The sequence below is a fragment of the Hyla sarda genome, chromosome 1, assembly GCF_029499605.1.
Source record: "Hyla sarda isolate aHylSar1 chromosome 1, aHylSar1.hap1, whole genome shotgun sequence".
Classification (NCBI taxonomy): Eukaryota; Metazoa; Chordata; class Amphibia; order Anura; family Hylidae; genus Hyla; species Hyla sarda.
In genome coordinates this window covers 263751578-263772584 of record NC_079189.1, presented here as the reverse complement: position 1 = coordinate 263772584, position 21007 = coordinate 263751578, and the positions used below count along the sequence as shown (strand labels likewise).

The 21007-nt window shown below is 40.6% G+C and overlaps 1 protein-coding gene across 1 annotated transcript in view; it reads left to right on the top strand.

The window, feature by feature from the left end:
• Positions 1 to 21007, top strand: part of LONP1 (lon peptidase 1, mitochondrial) — a 76052-nt gene that overhangs the window by 39112 nt on the left and 15933 nt on the right. Inside the window, exons 11-13 of the mRNA XM_056571518.1 lie at positions 7878 to 8000; positions 10182 to 10298; positions 17716 to 17856. Coding sequence (XP_056427493.1) covers positions 7878 to 8000; positions 10182 to 10298; positions 17716 to 17856 — 381 coding nt within the window. The remainder of the gene's footprint in view (positions 1 to 7877; positions 8001 to 10181; positions 10299 to 17715; positions 17857 to 21007) is intronic.

Below are 21007 nucleotides of genomic sequence, written 5' to 3'. Positions count from 1 at the left end.
CGTTAATTGATGCCCTGGTGGCTAAAATGACTAAGAAATCTGCCTTGCCATTTGAGGATCTAGGACCCCTGTCTGATCCAATGGACATGAAGAGTTCTTTAACAAAAAGACCTGGGAAGGTGGCCACAGCTTCTATCAGAATCATCGTAGCTGCTACATGTGTCACTCGCTCCCGAAGAGTCTGGCTTTCACAATTACAAACGCATCTTGTTAACCAGACCCCTAGAGAAGAGATCTTACAATCCATACGTGTGATTTCCAAGGCGGCAGATTTTTTCGCAGACTCCTCAGTAGATTCTGTAAGATTGGGTGCCATAGTAGCCTCTTTATCCAACTCTTCTAGGAGGGCCTCATGGCTTAGACAGTGGAAGGGTGATGTGGTCTCAAAAGGCAAACTATGTTCTATCCCTTGCATTGGAGATCGCCTTTTTGGTCCCATCTTAGACAAAATACTAGAGAAGGCTTCTGATAGGAAGAAAGGGTTTCCCACTCAGTGTCGTGCTTATGATTCCTTTCGTAGCAAAAAAACAACAAAGCCTAATCAGAAGTTTCAAGACAAAAAGAAATTTAAAGCCCCTAGCTAAGGAAGAGGCTTCCTCTTCAATCCCAATAAAGAGCAAAGATCATAAACAATGATGGCTTTCTCCCAGTGGGGAGGATGTCTGTCCAGGTTTGTGGGGGCCTGGGAGAAAAATTCTTCCAGCACCTGAGTTCTATCCACTCTGAGATCTGGTCTCCCTCATGAGTTCCGGTCTTTTCCTCCGGACAGATTCTTTCCCACTGGGATAGTGAATGATTCCCTAAAACAAGAGGCCATGATAACAGAAATAAAATCTCTTTTGCTCAACAAAGTCCTGGTTCCAGTTCCCCAGGGGGAGGAAATGGTTCTTTCAAAGTAATAATAAATCTGAAAAACTTAAACAATTTCCAGTCATACAAAAAATTCAGAATGGAGTCCCTAAAATCCACAATTCCTCTATCTCCAAATTGCATGATGGCCTCTGTAGATTTAGAAGACGCCTACTACTATATTCCCATCCACAACTCTCATCAAAAGTTTCTAAGAGTGGCGGTCTTTATGGAAGGAGCATGGGTCCCTTCCCTTTGGGGTCTCTCAAGCCCCAATGGTATTCACCAAAGTGAAAGCAGATGTGGCAGCTTTCATAAGAATCCAAAACATCCTGTTGGTTCCATATCTGAACGATTTACTGATTGTATCAGACTCCTCAGAAACCCTTTGCATATTCAAGTAGTTTGCTCCATACTAAAAGATCTAAGTTGAAATCTGAATCTAAAGAAGTCAAATTTAACCCCTTCCAGGCAGTGAGTTTCATTGGGCATCCTTCTGGATTTAATGTCTCAGCTTTCTCTCCTGCCTCTAGCCAAACAGATCCTCATCAAGGACAGAGTAGAAGTTCTTTTCCGGTCTCACTTATGCACCTTCAGGGAAGCAATGTCAGTGCTAGGTCTGATGACTTCTTGTATTGTAGCAGTGAAATGGGCTCAGTACAGATCCAGGATGTTACAGACAGATAACCTTCAAAGGTGGGATGGCAGTCCCTAATCACTAAACCAAAAATGTTCCCTTTCGTCAAAAGCAAGGGTCTCCTTGATATGGTGGCTAAACCCCAACAACCTATCTCAAGGGGTACCTTTGTCTCCCTCATTGGTAGTGAGTATAACTACAGACGCCAGTCCTTGGGGTGCCTCCTGCGGCCAGCATCTCCTTCAAGGCATATGGTCTCCTCAGATTCATCAGTCTACATTAAATTACAAAGAGCTCTTGGCAGTGTTCCAGGCAATATCTTTTCTTATTCCTCAAATTCAAGGAAAGGATGTGCTGATATATTCAGACAATACCACCGCTGTAGCTTACTTAAATAAAGGGGGGGGGGGGGGGGGACAAGATCAGACTCCCTGTTAAGTCTCTCCTTCCAGATTTTTTTCCCTAGCAGAAGCCAGGCTGGCATCTCTCTCTGCGGTTCAACTGAGAGGGGAAGACTACAAGGTGGCAGACTTCTTGTACAGAGTTCATTTTCTTCAGTCCAAATGGTGTCTAAACAAGGGGATATTTGCAATGATAGAGGAATGGTTTGGAAAATTCTCTATAGATCTCTTTGCTTCCAGAAACAGGAAGAATCACAGGTTCTATTCTCTCAACCCACCGGATTATCCAACAGCAGTAGACGCCTTCTCTCAGGATTGGGGAAAAGAAAGAGGGTACGCTTTCCCACCTCTTCACCTTATTCCTCGGGTCTTGAAAAAGATAAGACAAGACGGAGCCTTAGCCCTATTGATAGCGCCCTTCTGGCCTAGAAGGCCCTGGTTTACCTTGCTAAGGACAATGCCAGTCTCACAGCCGTGGGTCCTTCCAGACAGGGAGGATCTACTGTACCAGGGACCAGTTCATCATCCTCAGATGGCTCACCTTTATCTAACAGCCTGGATGCTGAGAGGTTAATTCTAAAAGCTAGAGGCCTATCTGACCAAGTAATAAACACCTTGCAAGTAGAAAAGACGTAACATCCGCCATATACCTAAAGAACATGGAGAGTCTTCTTGAGAACAGTGGGACCTGCAGTCGATCCATTAGGAGATCCGAATATCCTTCAAATCCTTGATTTTAGTTAGGCCTGGAAAAGAAGTCTTAGTACCCTTAAAGTACAAATGTCAGCACTTGAGAACTTTACCATCTTTTCTGCTGAAAGTGGTTTCTGAGTTTCATAAATCTCAGAGATTACTCTTCCCTCTTTTTGCGATGAGCCAAGACATGAAGGTGAAGTCATGTTCCATAATCTTGATGTCAGAAGATGCCTCCTGAAGTATCTGGACGCTAAGGACTTTCGTTCTACAGAAAATCTTTTAGTCCAATTTTCTGGTCCTAACAAAGGCAAGACTGCTTCCAAACTGTCTATTAGTAGATGGATCAGGGCATAAACAGGATCCACCTTTTTTTCAGCTCACTCTACCAGACCAGTGGCTTCTTCCTGGGCCGAGAAGGCTGAAGCATCTTTGGACCAAATCTGTAGAGCAGCTACATAGTACTCAAAACATACTTTTTTTAAACACTATAGGTTGCAATTAAATCCTGTTTCTGATCTTTACTTTGGATGTAAGGTTCTTCAGGCGGTAGTTCCGACCTGATTGGTTACTATTCTCAGTCTCCAGGGGTGCTGTCATGAGCGATTAGGTAAAGAGAGAATACTTACCGGGTAATCTGTCTTTTATTAGCTCATAACAGCACCCCTCATTTATCCCGCCTTAAAAAAAAAAATGGATTATTTTTTTTATGTTTAATGAAACTAGAGAATGAAAATAATTTTCTATGTTTATTGGCTCCTTTGGAGTACTTTACATTGAACTGAGGTGTGGAGAGTCATGTCCCTTTTTTATGTTCCCAGGTTTCCTGCCCTCTGGTGGGAGGTCCTCTCCAGAGGTGCTGTCATGAGCTAATGAAAAACAGATTACCCGTTAAGTAATCTATCTTTTTTCACATGAATCTGTACTTCACAATGAGAATGTAAACACAGAATTTTTGAAATTTTTGCAAATTTATTAAAAAGGAAAAATTCATTTCTCATTGACATAAGTATTCAGACTGTAGCACTTGACCAGTCTTGGCTTTATGACAGAGTGGCCAGAAAGAAGCCTTTCCACAGTAAAATACATGAAACCCCACCTGGAGTTTGCCAAAAAAAAAAAAAGCTTGTCTAAATGTATAAAAAGATTCTCTGGTTTAAGAAAACAAAGGAGAGACAACAGTAGAGAAGCTCATAATTACATAAACAAGGCTAACCAAAGTAACAGCTATGAATTGTGAACAGTTGTGAATTTAGACTAACAAAAGAGGGAAAAAAGATGCTTGTCCTCAGCATTTCACCCTGTCAGTAAGACAAGGTGCATAATCAAAATTTGATCACAAGGTTCATGTATATATTTGAGACGAATAGGAAATCAGTGCTAGTAAAAAAGTACATGATACACAAATAAAAATAAGTATAAAAATGATTAATTATACAATCATGTTTAACCTCTTCAGGACGCCGGGCATATGCATACGCCCTGCATCCCAAGTCCTTAAGGACGTGGGGCGTATGCATACGCCCGTAGGAATTCCAGTCCCCGCCGCTAGCCGGTTGGGGACCGGACCGGGATGCCTGCTGAAATCATTCAGCAGGCATCCCGGCACATCGCTGAGGGGGTTCCTGAGACACCCCCCCCATGTCGGCGATCGCAGAAAATCGTATGACAATTCAGACATGTGATTTTTCTGCTATTCCGGGCTATTCTTGTCTCTGGTGACCCGATCACCCGGAAAATAGGGATGATTGGAGCTGTCATTGACAGCCCCGATCATCCTGAGGGATAGGAGCGAGGTCGCAGTGCTGCAATCTCCTCCTATCCCCTGCCATTGGTCAGAACTGATTCTGACCAATGGCAGCGCAGGACACTGGGTTGCCATGGCAGCCCCCTGTTCGGCCCTGCCCTGGATGTCGGGCAGAACGGGGGGAGAAGATGGAGGCCGGTGGGGGGGGGGGGGGTGTATTTGGAGGAAGGGGGCAGTAATATTTACTGCTGCCCCTCCTAGTGGGTGCCAAACTGCAACTCCCAGTTTGGAGACCACTGTTACGGTGGTGCCCAAACGGTAGCCCTCCAGATGTTGCCAAACTACAACTCTCAGCATGCCTAGACTGCCCAGGCATGCTGGGAGTTGTAGTTCTGTAACATCTGTCCCTTCAGATTTAGCAATTTTCATGAAATTTTTGAAAGTTGCTGCTCTACTTTAAAGCACTCAAATTTTTTCAAAAAGTAAAAATATGTTCATTTTGTGATGCCAACATAAAATAAACATATTGTATTTGTGAATAAAAATAAAATGTATTTGGAATATCCATTTTCCTTACAAGCTGAGAGCTTCAAAGTTAGAAAAATACAAAATTTTCAAAATTCTTGAAATTTTGGGATTTTTCACCAAAAAAAGGATGCAAGTAATGACGAAAATTTACCACAAAATAAAGTAGAATATGTCACGAAAAAACAATCTCAGAATCAGAAAATTCGGTAAAAGCGTTTGAGTTATTCAGGCGTAAAGCGACGGTGGTCAGAATTGCGAAAAAGGGCTCAGTCCTTAAGGTGAAAAAGGGCTGCGTCCTTAAGGGGTTAAAACCACAGGGTTCTTGTGGTCAAACACAAAATCACACATTGGTATAATAAAGATAAAACCTTAGCACTGCACCATTCTGACCTGGTTATACATAGGAACAGGTCAGTAGAGTTTATAGGCTAATGTGATGTTCACCACTATTATTGCAGCTGGTGTTTCATAAGAGACTTATATCTAATAAGTTGGGAATATCCAAACATACAGCCTGTGAAAGAATCTGGCACATTAACAATGTCCGAACAAATGGCCTGCAACAAATGTCACGATTTTATAATTAATGTTTATATTTATGTATTAATAAACTGTACCCTTTCCACTAATATTGACTTCCTGTTAGTCTCAAACATATACTGTCGGGGTAATAACTCATTTATGAATTATTAATTATGATCAACAAACATTTTACTAATTTTTATGACAGTTATGAATTGCCAAAAATATACAAACAATGCCATTCACCATATCTGGGCCTGACTATTTTCCAAGATATGAGTTCTATGAAGTAGTGGTAGAAGTAACTTTTGCAATATAATAACGCAGTTATTATTAAAATATGTACATTTGTTGGTTACAATTAAATAACATTAAAGAAAGTATATAAACAGACCATGATATGAATTAAATTATATTAAGACTATCAATGACCTAATGTCAGATATAAATAAATGATACATTAATATGTAAGTTAATAATATTAAACTTAGTCACAGAATAGGTTAGTTCAGATATCATATCCGTATTACTCTGAGAAGAGAACTTCACATCTTATCTCTAGATATGTAAAATGGGAGTAAACCCCGCCCAGTTCTAACCACAATTATCTCTGGTAGTAAGAAAGTACTAAATATATAACTTATAGTACGCTAATAATTAGGAAGACTTGATATAGGAATATGGGAATTATTATATCGGGTGGAGGAGCAGAGAAAGATCCATAGACTATGTAATTGCATTGATCCCCAAGACACACCCCGTTCATTTGCAGTAAAAGGGGGTATTACTTATAAACTATTACCATCCACAATAAGAATGCGGTAACTTAATCAAAAAAGAAACCTGTGTATCTTACTGAGAGTTCACATAGTTGTACTTCTGGATAAACGAAAGATGGCTGCCTGGGGTCGATGGAAACGCCTGTAGTCATAACCGGTCGTCAGAGATGAGATGAGCATGGGACAAAGCTCTCCCTATGACTCTTTATGGCTCCGCCCCTTGAGGTAGCTTCTAGAAACTTCTGTAATGAATCTGGTGATGCCTCTGTGATGGGATCTGTGATCCTCTCATCGGGGATCCCCCATGTCTCACTCATACGTTTTTAGCTTGTTCCTTATCTTAAGCATCCACCCAAACAAATATTATGTCATCCAAAGATAATCAGGTGGGTGTGTGTATGGAGATCAGGATCTAGTTACATGACATCACATCTAATTATTTATTCACTACAATTGGGAAGTTCATGTGGCTATATTATGGCCGCTATATCACCTGTATAGACATCTCCCAATACAATACTAAGGCTTACTCAAATAATGACCTGATAAATAGACATAGAATACAATAGACCAATAAAAACCCTTGTCTATACACACCTGTATTCAGACCAGGACTAGTCAGTATTAAGGTTGCACGATATGGGGAAAATGTGCGATTGAGATTATGGGCCAAAATATTGCGATTTCGATATGCGATGCAATATAATAAATAAATGGTGAAATCCCCCCATTTCATGTCCAATCTCCTCCATTTTACTATCCACTCATTTTATGACCACTGCCCATTTCACATCTCCCCAATATATTTTTATCTCCCCCTGTCACATTCTTCCCTCATGGTCACATCTTCTCCCATCACATTTTCCCCATATGTCACATTCCCGCACATAGGGTGCGTCCAGCTTTTGCTAAACTACAACTCCAATGGCGGTAGTTGTAGTTTAGAAACACCGAGACTTCAGCTGTTGCCTAAATTACAAGTTATATCTTTCCCAGACAGCCAAAGGCTGTCTGGAAATGATGGGAGTTGGGGTTAAGCAACGGCTGGAGGCTCACTGTTAGGAAATGCTGGTTCATCGTTTTCCCTAAGGGATGGCACCATAAATGTACTAACCAATTTTCCTGATTCTGACTTCTTCAGAATCAGTGGACTTCATCGGTGACCAGCATTTTTTTTTTATTTAAAATTAAATGGTTAACGAGGGCTTGTGGGGGAGTGTTTATTTGAATAAAAGTTTTTTATTTATTTATTTATTTATTTTTTATTTTACAGGCTTAGTAGTGGAAGCTGTCTGATAGACAGTCCTTTACGAAGCCTGGCTTAGCGTTAGCCACAAAAACAGCTAACACTAACCCCCAATTATTACCCCGGTACCCACCGCCACAGGGGTGCCTGGAAGAGCCGGTACCAACAGGCCGGGAGTGTCAAAAATGGCGCTCCAGGGCCTAGGCGGTAACAGGCTGGCGTTATTTAGGCTGGGGAGGGCCAGTAACAATGGTCCTCGCCAACCCTGGTAACGTCAAGCTGTTGCTGCTTAGTTAGTATTTGGCTGATCTATAATATGAGCCACTCAGGCCTTCTTGTTTTACTTAAATGGCACTGTTGCACTACATGTACTGCTGCAAATATAGATTGCCAGGGATTCAAGCTCCATTTCTCAGCAGCGATGAAATGCAACATTGGAATGTTTGTACATAATATGCAATATTTTGTCTGTTAGGTCGATAAACTTGGACGTGGATATCAAGGTGATCCATCTTCTGCTCTTTTGGAACTCCTAGACCCTGAACAGAATTCAAACTTCCTTGATCATTATTTGGATGTACCTGTAGATTTATCTAAGGTAAAATGTCTCCAGTTGATCTATAATTAGTCTAAACCAGCTCGCCCCAAATGCCTGCGTGTCACGGACTCATGTGGACCATCATCGTAGAAATGCAACAAGAAAGTTGTCCAGCACGACTGTATCCAATAAAAGCTTGTATTGTTTATTGCATCATCGGAACACACTAGATGTAAAAGATATGTGATGCATTTGTCGTATCACATGACCTTAGTGTGACTAATGTTGTGTGAAACGACTGAAATAAATCACAAACTGTTACATTCTGTGTGTCCCGATGGTTCAGTAAAGAATACAAGCTTTTATTGGATACAGCCATGCTGGACGACTTTTCTTTTTGCAGTTGATCATCAAAAGGTGACCCCGGGATTTATAGACCTGTTAGTTTGACCTCAGTTGTATGTAAATTGTTTGAAGGTTTTCTAAGGGATGCATTTCTGGAGTATCTTAATAAAAATAAATGCATGACTCCATATCAGTATTGCTTTATGAGGGATCGGTCCTGCCAAACTAACCTGATCAGCTTTTATGAGGAGGTGAGCTTCAGACTGGACCAGGGTGAATCACTGGATGTCGTATATCTGGATTTTTCCAAAGCATTAGATACAGTTCCACATAAAAATTTGGTGCATAAAATGAGAAGTTTTGAGCTGGGGGAGAATGTGTGTGAAAGTCAGTAAGTAACTGGCTCAGTTATAGGAAACAGAGGGTGGTTATTAATGGTACTTATTCTGATTGGGTGACTGTTACTAGTGGGGTACCACAGGGGTCCGTCTTGGGTCCTGTTCTATTTCATATATTCATTAATGACCTTGCAGAGGGGTTGAATAGTAAAGTAGCAATCTTTGTAAAGCGGTAAACACAATAGAGGACAGTGCACTGTTACAAATGGATCTGGATAGGTTGGAGGTTTGGGCTGGGAAGTGGCAGATGAGGTTCAACACTGATAAATGTAAGTTAATGCACATGGGGAAGAAAAATCCGGGCTGGGATTATGTATTAAATGGGAGAACACTTGGGACGACTGACATGGAAAAGGATTTAGGAGTCCTAGTTAATAGTAAATTTAGCTGTAGTGACTAGTGTCGGGCAGCTGCTGCCAAGGCAAATAAAATAATGGGGTGCATCAATAGGGGCATAGATGCCCACGACAAGGAAATAATTCTACCGCTGTACAATCACTAGTCAGATCACACATAGAATACTGTGTACAGTACTGGGCACCAGTGTACAAGAAAGATATAGTGGAGCTGGAGAGGGTTCAAATACGGGCAACCAGAGTAATACGGGGAATGGGAGGACTACAGTACCCAGAAAGATTATCAGAATTAGGGTTAATTCGTTTAGAAAAAAGAAGGCTTAGGGGAGACCTAATAACTATGTATAAATATATCAGGGGACAGTACAGTGATCTCTCCCATGATCTATTTATACCCAGGACTGTATCTGTAACAAGGGGGCATCCTCTACGTTTAGAGGAAAGAAGGTTTCTACACCAGCACAGATGGGGGTTCTTTACTGCAAGAGCAGTGAGATTGTGTGGAATTCTTTGCCTGAGGAGGTGGTCATGGTGAACTCTGTAATAGAGTTCAAAAAGGGTCTGGATGCATTATTGGAGACTAATAACATTACAGGTTATGGATTTTAGATCTATAGGGATAGAAGGTTGATCCAGGGAGTTATTCTGACTGCCATATTTGAGTCGGGAAGGAATTTTTACCTCTAGTATGAGGGTTTTTTGCCTTCTTCTGGATCAACTTAGTAGGGACTAATTTGTATCAATGTCATGATATAGCATATATTTCTATAGCAGTGATCCAGACAAACCACTCAAGCCTTTTTTTTTATTATTATTTTTTTATTGGTTCACGCATTCATTATGTCTCCCAGTTACATGAAAGCCACAACAAAGAGCCAGACCCATTGTACAGGATACAGCAAAACCTATTTACTTTCACAGATAAATAAATCTGGTAAAATTTGACAATTGCCAACAGAGGGTCTAATCAGTTTTCAGTTGAAATGTGAACCATATGTAAATGGTAGATCACTGCACCATTGCTCTTAGAGCAGCCATTTTACCCTAGCAAAATTGTAAGAGTTCAAGGAGCAACTGATTACTTATTTTCCTATCTATGCATTTATTTTATTATTTAGAAACCTTTTTCCCATCTCCTGCAGGTTCTCTTCATCTGTACAGCCAATGTCACAGAAACCATTCCAGAACCTCTCCGGGATCGCATGGAGATGATCAATGTCTCTGGTTATGTGGCCCAGGAGAAGTTGGCTATAGCTGAGGTGAAATTAGTTCTTTGTATTTTTTCAGATGAAAAAAAAAAGAAAATTCTATAATACTGTATAAGTTCCTAAGAAGCTTTAAAGGGGTACTCTGCTGCTCAGCGTTTGGGACAAACAGTTCCGAGAGCCGGCGCCTGGAGCTCGTGACGCCATAGCTCAGCTCCCTCAATGCAAGTCTGTCACAAGCTCCCGGCTCCAGTGTTCGGAACAGTTTGTTCCAAACGCGGAGCAGCAGAGTACCCCTTTAAAGGAGTAGTGTAGTGAAGGATAGGGGATAAGTTAAGTTATACCTCTGTTATAAGGGATTTATAAGTTATAGATCCCCAGCACCCTAAACACCCCCCCCCCCCCCCCCCCTCCCGTGCACAATCTTCTCCATTTGGTTAGGGGATAAGTAATCTTTCACTACACTACTCCTGTAAAGGTATATTGTATATGTCTACTAAAACATTTTTCCACAACAAAAAGACTGGAAAATATGAAATCTTGCAGATAATAACATTTTATCAGACAGGAAAAAAACTCTACAGACACAATTAAAAACACTTAGGAGGCTGATGTAACTCAACACCTAATTGAGAAATCATTGAGAGAAAAGACAATCTTCATAGTCCCAGACAAAGACGCTCAATGAGAAAAATGAAACCAATATCCTCTGTGTCCAAACCCAGACAATAGGAAAATGGAGGAGTACAGATTTCTGCCAGGGAGGACTGAACCCCTCACTTTTTGTTGCATAACCTAGCAGCCTTAACAGGATTGCTATAGGACTTTAGAGCCATTGGCCTAAATTTTTCAAATGGTGTAAGAGAAAAAAATTATGATTTACCCACAGCAACCAATCACAGATCAGCTAACAAGCTCTGGTAAAGTGAAACCTGAGCTGTGATTGGTCACTGTGGGAAAAACCCTCCTCTATTTCTTTCACATAGTTTGATAAATGTGGGCCATTTTTTATATATCTATAATAAAACTACTAACGGAAACCACCAGTAATTCACATGATGTTTAATGCGTGAGGCATCTCCAAAGTTAGTTTCCAGTCCCTGCATCCATGCGCTCCTTTATGTTCTATGTCAACTTCTATACCTGTGGAGTTGAGCTGGCACCTTGCCACCCATTTGACTGAAATGGGGCAGGAATATGTAAACCCTCAAAAACAACAGTATTGATAATGAAGACTAGGTCTCACTGCTTCTGTCTGTACCAATGATGTTGTGCAGCTAACAATTTGCACATAATAAAATATTACTGCATAACACTTGTGCTATGTACTGCTGCTGTCAAATTTCCACACAACCTACTGTTAAGCAAAGGGGTTACTTTATGATTCTCAACAAATGTAATGCTCCACTTATCTAAATAAGGCTGGGTTCACACTACGTTTTGTCCCATACGGGAGCGCATACGGCAGGGGGGAGCTAAAAGCTCGCGCTCCCGTATGTCACCGTATGCGCTCCCGTATGTCATTCATTTCAATGAACCGACCGGAGTGAAACGTTCGGTCCGGTCGGCTCATTTTTGCGCCGTATGCGCTTTTACAACCGGACCTAAAACTGTGGTCAACCACGGTTTTAGGTCCGGTTGTAAAAGCGCATACGGCGCAAAAATGAGCCGACCGGACCGAACGTTTCACTCCGGTCGGCTCATTGAAATGAATGACATACGGGAGCGCATACAGTCACATACGGGAGCGCGAGCTTTTAGCTCCCCCCTGCCGTATGCGCTCCCCTATGGGACAAAACGTAGTGTGAACCCAGCCTAACACTGTAATATGTGAAAACCTATTGTTCATCATTGGCTTCTGCAAACCTTCATAGTAGTGTTCACATGAGGTGGCGGCACCTGCACTATTAAATGCAAAATCATTTACACATAATTATTAAGCTTATGAGAGAACAAGATACATAGGTTATGTATGTGGGACAGCAGCCAACAAGCATAAGTAAATAAATCAACCAACTACTTATCAGTATTACAATACCACGCACTCAGTTGATATAAAGAACACATTACACACTAGGGATCGACCGATTATCGGTTTGGCCGATATTATCCGCTGATATTCACGATTTTGGACATTATCGGTATCGGCAATTACCTTGCTGATATGCCGATAATGCCCTAACCCCCACCCCCCTCCCCCCCCCGTTGGCCTGAAAGGTCGCAGATTATCAGTATTGGCCCTAAAAAAATCGATATCGCTCGACCCCTACTATTACACACACTGTAAAAATGCTATAACTGTTAGTATTGACAGGTAAATAATCACCAGTGGTAGCTAATATACCTAATGCATCCATGATATGCAGATGCAAACGATGGCCAATGATAATCCCATACAGTTAGGCAATGTAGGCAACATTCTCTACTGATGAATAGTAAGTGCTCATTAAAAATAGGGTCTTACATATTACTGTGTTTTTAGATAATAATTGGATCATTACATTTGTTGAGGATCAAGCTAAGGGGTTACTTAACCCCTTAACGACGCAGGACGTATATTTACGTCCTGCTCCGGCTCCCGCGATATGAAGCGGGATCGCGCCGCGATCCCGCATCATATCGCGTCCGTCCCGGCACTCATCAACGGCCGGGACCCGCGGCTAATACCACACATCGCCAATCGTGGCGATGTAAGGTACTAACCCTTTAGAAGCGGCGGTCAAAGCTGACCACCGCTTCTAAAGTTAAAGTGACCCGGCTGCTCAGTCGGGCTGTTCGGGACCGCCGCGGTGAAATCGCGGCGTCCCAAACAGCTTACAGGACACCGAGAGGGCCCTTACCTGCCTCCTCGGTGTCCAATCGACGAATGACTGCTCCATGCCTGATATCCAGGCAGGAGCAATCAAGCGCCGATAACACTGATCACAGGCGTGTTAATACACGCCAGTGATCAGCATAGGAGATCAATGTGTGCAGTGTTATAGGTCCCTATGGGACCTATAACACTGCAAAAAAAAAAAAGTGTTAATAAAGGTCATTTAACCCCTTCCCTAATAAAAGTTTGAATCACCCCCCCTTATCCCATAAAAAAAATAAAACCGTGTAAAAAAAATAATAAAAATAAACATATGTGGTATCGCCGCGTGCGTAAATGTCCGAACTATAAAAATATATCATTAATGAAACCGCACAGTCAATGGCGTACGCGCAAAAAAATTCCAAAGTCAAAAAAAGCTTATTTTTGGTCAATTTTTATACCATTAAAAAATGAATAAAAAGTGATCAAAAAGTCCGATCGAAACAAAAATCATACCGATAAAAACTTCAGATCACGGCGCAAAAAATGAGTCCTCATACCGTCCTGTATGGGGAAAAATAAAAAAGTTATAGGGGTCAGAACATGACATTTTGAAACGTATAAATTTTCCTGCATGTAGTTATGATTTTTTCCAGAAGTGCGACAAAATCAAACCTATATAAGTAGGGTATCATTTTAACCGTATGGACCTACAGAATAATAAGGTGTCCTTTTTACCGAAATATGCACTGCGTAGAAACGGAAGCCCCCAAAAGTTACAAAATGGCGTTTTTTCTTCGATTTTGTCACACAATGATTTTGTTTTCTGTTTCGCCGTGAATTTTGGGGTAAAATGACTGATGTCACTGCAAAGTAGAATTGGTGACACAAAAAATAAGCCATAATATGGATTTTTAGGTGGAAAATTGAAAGGGTTATGATTTTTAAAAGGTAAGGAGGAAAAAACGAAAGTGCAAAAACTGAAAAACCCGGAGTCCTTAAGGGGTTAAAGAGGTACTCCTGTTGAAAAACATTTTTTTTTTTTTAGATCATTTACAAATCTGTTTAACTTTCTGGCACTAGCTGAAGTCTATTAAAAAAATCTTTATCCTTCCAGTTCTTTTTAGCAGCTGTATGCTACAGAGGAAAGTCTTTTCTTTTTGAATCTCTTTTTTTTGTCTTGTCCACAGTGCTCTCTGCTGACCCCTGATGCCCGTATCAGGAACTGTCCAGAGCAGGAGAAAATCCTCATAGCAAACCTATGCTACTTTGGACAGTTCCTGACACAGACATATGTGTCAGCAGAGACCAATGTGGACAAGACAAAAAATAAATTCAAAAAGCAAAGAATTTCCTCTGTAGAATACAGCTGCTAATAAGTACTGGAAGGATAAATATTTTTTAATAGAAGTCATTTACAAATCTGTTTAACCCCTTAAGGACTCAGTGTTTTTCAGTTTTTGCACTTTCGTTTTTTCCTCCTTACCTTTTAAAAATCATAAATCTTTCAATTTTCCACCTAAAAATCCATATTATGGCTTATTTTTTGCGCCACCAATTCTACTTTACAGTGACATTAGTCATTTTACCCAAAAATTCACGGCGAAACGGGAAAAAAAAATAATTGTGCGACAAAATCGAAGAAAAAACGCCATTTTGTAACTTTTGGGGGCTTCCGTTTCTACGCAGTGCATATTTCAGTAAAAATGACACCTTATCATTATTCTGTAGGTCCATACTGTTAAAATGATACCCTACTTATATAGGTTTGATTTTGTCGCACTTCTGGAAGAAATCATAACTACATGCAGGAAAATGTATATGTTTAAAAATGTCATTTTCTGACCCCTATAACTTTTTTATTTTTCCACGTACAGGGCGGTATGAGGACAAATTTTTTGCGCCGTGATCTGAAGTTTTTATCGGTATGATTTTTGTTTTGATTGGACTTTTTGATCACTTTTTATTCATTTTTTAATGGTATAAAAAGTCACCAAAATACGCTTTTTTGGAATTTTTTTTAACGTGTACGTCATTGACCGTGCGGTTTAATTAAGGATATATTTTTATAGTTCGGACATTTACGCACGCGGCGATACCACATATGTTTATTTTTATTTACACTGTTTTATTTTTTTTTATGAGAAAAGGGGGGTGATTCAAACTTTTATTAGGGAAGGAGTTAAATGACCTTTATTAACACTTTTTTTTTTACTATAACACTGCACACACTGATCTCCTATGCTGATCACTGTCGTGTATTAACACGCCTGTGATCAGTGTTATCGGTGCTTGACTGGTCCTGCCTGGATCTCAGGCACGGAGCAGTCATTCGTCGATCGGACACAGAGGAGGCAGGTAAGGGCCCTCCCGGTGTCCTGTAAGCTGTTCGGGACCCCGCGATTTCACCGCAGCGGTCCCGACTAGCCGGGATACTTTCACTTTAGAAGTGGCGGTCAGCTTTGACCTCCTCTTCTAAAGGGTTAATACTGCACATTGCCACGATCGGCGATGTGTGGTATTAGCCGCGGATCTGGCCGTTGATGAGTGCCGGGACCGACGCGATGTGGGGTCGCAGCGCGACCCCGCTTCATGTCGCGGGAGCCGGCGCAGGACGTAAATATACGTCCTGCGTCGTTAAGGGGTTAACTTTCTGGCACCAGTTCATAAAAAAAATAAAAATAAAATTCCACCGGAGTACCCGTTTAATAATAGTTTGTTGTGTGGGATATATGGATATTTAAAGGCAGCAGTACATAAAATAAAGGGGATTATAGTAAGATTTTATGTGTGAATTGTTACCAACGCCATAGCGTCAGCGTCAGCATAGAACATGGTGGTGGGGCGAAGTCTCACTCATCAACACTGTTGTTCTGGAGGGTTTACATTCCTGCCCCACTTCTGTCATATGGGTGGCAAGGAGCCAGCTCACCTTCACTGAAAGAGGTGACATGTAATTGACATAGACCGGAGGGAGCGCACGGATGCAGGAACCAAGAGCTAACTCTGGAGATGCCTCACGTTGAATGCCATGTTAGTTACAGGGGATTTCCATTAGTAATTGCATTATACATATATAAACAATGGGGGAGCTTTATCAAAACCTGTACAGAGGAAAAGAGGGGGAGTTGCCCATAGCAACCAAATCAGATGGCTTCTTTCATTTGTCACATGCCTTTTCAGAAATTAAAGAAGTGATCTGATTGGTTGCTATGGGCAACTCAGCAACTTTTCCTGTGGACACTTTTAGATAAATCTCCCCCTGTAGCTCTACAGTTATGTAGCTCCCCTGATGAAGCAACTAGGCAGTGGAATGTGTAGGCTTTAGTTCCCGCTGATAGAAACCTGTCCCTCCCCCCCCCCCCCCCCCTTTATCCTTTTCTCTGGGTTTGGACACCTAGATATTATTTTCGTTTTTCCCATTGTGTGTCTGTCAGAGATTGAATATTGGTTTAGATCTCTCTATTTGCTCTAGTATAGAAAATCTGTTTTACATTGTACTTAATTTCCACAGCACACTTGCACTCGAAATAGAACTTTTTGGGGGGATTATTTGTTATATATTGTTATATATAATAGGGGGTATAATTTGTCCTAGGTGTTTGATTGTTGTTTATTGCCATAAGGGTTTCACCAGCCTCAGCCTTGTGTTTTAGGCATGTTTTTAGTGTTTAATTGTCTGTAGAGGATTTTTTCCTGTTCAATAAAATGTAAATAATTTTTACATTACTTGAGTGTACAGGATTTGCCAGCCTTTCTTATTTTCTGTGATTATAGTGGGTGATTTATCAAATAATGTGCAGCAGCCACTTCACAGACTTTTTTTTTTTTTCTATGCTTGGCTTATGTGCGCCAAATTTATTAAAACTGCGCACAGACTTTGAAAAATGTTGCACAAATTAAAGGGGTTATCCAGGAAAAAAAACTTTTTTTCTATATCAACTAGCTCCAAAAAGTTTAAACAGATTTGTAAATGACTTCTATTAAAAAATCTTAATCCTTTCAGTACTTCTTTGTACGTCTACGCATTATTTTTGTGCCTTTTTGAAAAAGATGCTTTTAATAAATCTTGTCCACTGCATAGTCAAGAATAATTGGCTGCATTTCACAGTCACTTTTTGCCAAAGTTGTCTATTTTAAAATGGCATCAAAACTGACTGCACCAAATTTCAGCCAATAAAATGTCAGGAATTCACTGACCTCCCCACAGACTCCCCCACAGACTTTGATATATTTTGCACAAATGAAAGATCACCTCAGAACTTGCTGTAGGATGTCCCTTTTAAAGACAAGGCAGAGGTGTTACGAATTAGCATTTTTTTGTTTTACGTTTGTACATTATTTTTGTCCACTGCATAGTTAAGAATGGAGCACTGCATTTCAGTCACTTTTGCCAAAGTTGGCTACTTAGAAATTGTACAAAATTACAACCAGAAAAAATGTCCGGAAGGCAATGATAAATGTTCCCTATAGTCTTTCTCTGATAATTTATTCTTAGCACCCTGTATCCTATTTTTTGTTGGTGCCCATCTAGGTTCTTTTCTTCTATATACTTCCGAATTCTAAATTGTTATTTGAGGGGATAAAGAGGCAGCACAGAATATGGCTGGTGATGAAAATTCTCTTTTCTGTAACAAAATGAATATTTTATCTATTTAATTTTTTTATTTGTAGAGATACCTTGTACCACAGGCTCTGACTATGTGTGGTTTGGCTAAACAGAAGGCTTATATCACCCCTGAGGCACTCACCGTTCTAATTAAACAGTATTGTCGCGAGAGTGGTGTGCGAAACTTACAGAAGCAAGTGGAAAAGGTGACGCTTAAATTATAAGTTATGCACGTCTTTGCAACTTTTTTTCTGATTCAATAAGACGCAGATTCTTTCTGCTACTGTCGTACAGATGCTGCTGATCCTGTCACAGACTACAAACGTAATGTAGTCTGATCATAAAGCCATGTATTACTATCCTCATTGTAGAGGTGTATATGGTCAGCACATGGTGGCGCTTTCCACACACATTGCTGCAATACTGCCGCAGCATAGAAAGTCAGACAAGTGTGAGCAAGGGCAAGAGGCCACACAGATCAGAGTTAAAGGTGCTTTCCGACTTTCACCATTCCTGAGATAAGGCTAATATATAGTCACTGGGGGAGATTTATGAAAGCCTGTGCAGAGGAAAAGTTGCCCAGTTGCCCATAGCAACCAATCAGATCGCTTCTTTCATTTTCAAAAGGGCCTGTGGAAAATGAAAGAAGTGATCTGATTGGTTGCTATGGGCAACTGGGCCACTTTCCCTCTGGACAGGTTTTGATAAATCTCCCCCACTGTGCCTAGTAGTTGTTTTATTTTATTATCATGATACTCAGGTAAATAATACCCCCTTGCACCCATGGCATTTGCTGCTTATTAACAGATGACTACATTTCCCATGAGTCTTCAGTCTTCCTGTATACCCCCCCCCCCTACTCCAACTGCCTCCATTCTAAACTGTCATCCTGTTGTAGTATGTTGCTCATCTACCTGCACATATATGCTGTCGCCATACCAGACCTCTGCTTGTAACTCTGACAGATGTGTCCACACTTTTTGAAGCCCTGTGTATCTGTGTGGACACATCTGGCTCTGCTATATCTATATACTATATACTTGCAGCAGGGGCTTTGCTAGGTCTTCAAAAGACCCAGGGCTAGAGCCCAAAGCCCAGCCACGTCCCTAACCACACCCCTAGCCCACCCTCAGACACCCCTCCGACAGACTGACAACCACCATCATTACCACCACAGACCATATACGTGTGTGTGTGTGTGTGTGTGTGTGTGTGTGTGTGTGTGTGTGTGTGTGTGATATGTCAACAAGCCTCATTTTTTTTTTAAAGCTGACCTAGGTCTCTTTATGTGGCAATAACTGAAATGTTTTCTGAGTGAAGCGATTCTGAGTGTTTTCTTTTTTCCATGACATTATGTACTTTATATTAGTGGTACATCTTTGTTGCTACAGGCAGCATTTATGTGAAAAACTCCAAAATATTATAAAAAATGTAAAACATTTAGATTTTTTTTCTTTACTGGCATTCACTGTGCGGTAAAAATGTTATCTTCATTCTCTGGGGCGTTTATGATTTATGGCAATTATTAAGATTATGCAATACCCAATTTCTACAGCTTTTTAGGTTTTTCCTTTTCAGAATAAAATCTTTTCTTTTTTTTTTTGTGTAGCCACAGCTGACAGCCATAACTTAATTTTTTGTCCGATTGCATTGTGAGGGCTTATCCTTTGCGGCACAAGTTGTACTTTATTTTATCATATGATACATTACAAAGCCAGAAAAAATAGCAAAATATGGAATTGCACAATTTTGTGGGACAAAAACCTTTTCTGATTTTACAGTACGATAAAACTAACTAAATGTTTACTTCATTCTATGGGTCAGTATGATTCCAATGATACCAAACTTGGAGGAGTTTTGTTTCATTTTATGGATAAAAAAAATAAAATGAAAACAAAAAAATACAGTTTTCTCCTCCCTTTAACTTTATTTTTCAATCTACAGAGCCGTGTTAGGGTTTATTATTTGTTTCATGAGTTGTAGTTTTTTTAATGGTACCAGTGCAGTTCTGGCTTTTTGATCCACTTTTTATTAAATTTTTCCTGTGATGTGATGTGACCATAAATGATCAATTTTGGCATTAGGAATTGTTTTACATTTACTCCGTTCACCGCGTGGGATAATAAACATTCTATTTTCAAAGATCGCACATTTATGCGCGCGGTGATACCAGATATGTATTTTTTTTTTATTACAAAATGCTTCTCCCAAGTTAGCATAACCCCGCACAGTACCGACTTCATATGTCACTAAGGATATTCCTCTTCTTACAGGATCAGCACATCCGCATGTGCAGTCTATTCCCTCAAAGTGTTTTTCATGTGGTGCTTACAAATGGATCACAGTGTGAACATGAACTTAACATTAGACAGCCGCCGGATCTATGCAGATTACCATATTGTAACCTGGTCTTGTTAATATGTAATGACCTTTGTTTATTATTCGGCATACTTATATTTTCTTTACTGTCAAATATCTGTTTTAAAGAAAAATTGTTTAATAAAAAAAACAGTTGAACAAAAAAAAGAACTTAGCATTAGAAAGTAGCATTGTAGCACTAACCTCGTACACAATTCTTAAAGGAGTACTCTGGTGCAGAGTATTCCTGCTCTGTCCTGCCCGGGCTGCAAAAAAAATGAAAATGAACAATCTCTCACCTTCCTGGGTTCCCGCGGCGCGCCACTACAGCTGATCGGTCCTCCGGTCCTTCTTCTTCATACTTCCGTTTGAACGAAGTGTCACATGGCGCTCGGCCTATCGCCGTCCGAGGCAGAACATCGCGGCGGCCGGCGATAGGCCGAGGGCCCCGTGACTCTTCGTTCACACGGAAGTATGATGGAGATGGACCGGAGGACCGATCAGCTGTAGTGGCGCTCCGCAGGAACCCAGGAAGGTGAGAGATGGTTCATTTTAATTTTTTTTGCAGCCCGGGCAGGACAGAGCAGGGAATACTCTGCACCAGAGTACTCCTTTAAAAGCAGCAAAGCATCTTTACTGAGGTTGCAGGTAAGCATACAGCAGGGAGGTCCCTGTTCCACCTTTCAACCTCCCTGTATGCTTACCTGGTTTTTATTAAATTTTTTGTTCTTTGTTAATGGGAAAAGGTGACTATTTTAATTTTTTATTGGGGAGGGGTGGTGGTATATATATATTTTTAAATTCTTTTATCTTTATTTTTTTTAACCTGGCTATTTAGTAAATAGAGGTGGGACCGCATGTATTTTTAACTTTTTTAACTCTTTAGACATGTGCCATAAATGTACGTTGCTGCATCGAGTAACTTCGCACACAGCACTGTACATTTATAGCGCATATGACTCCCCAGCTGTTACAAAACTACAAACCCTAGCATGTCCT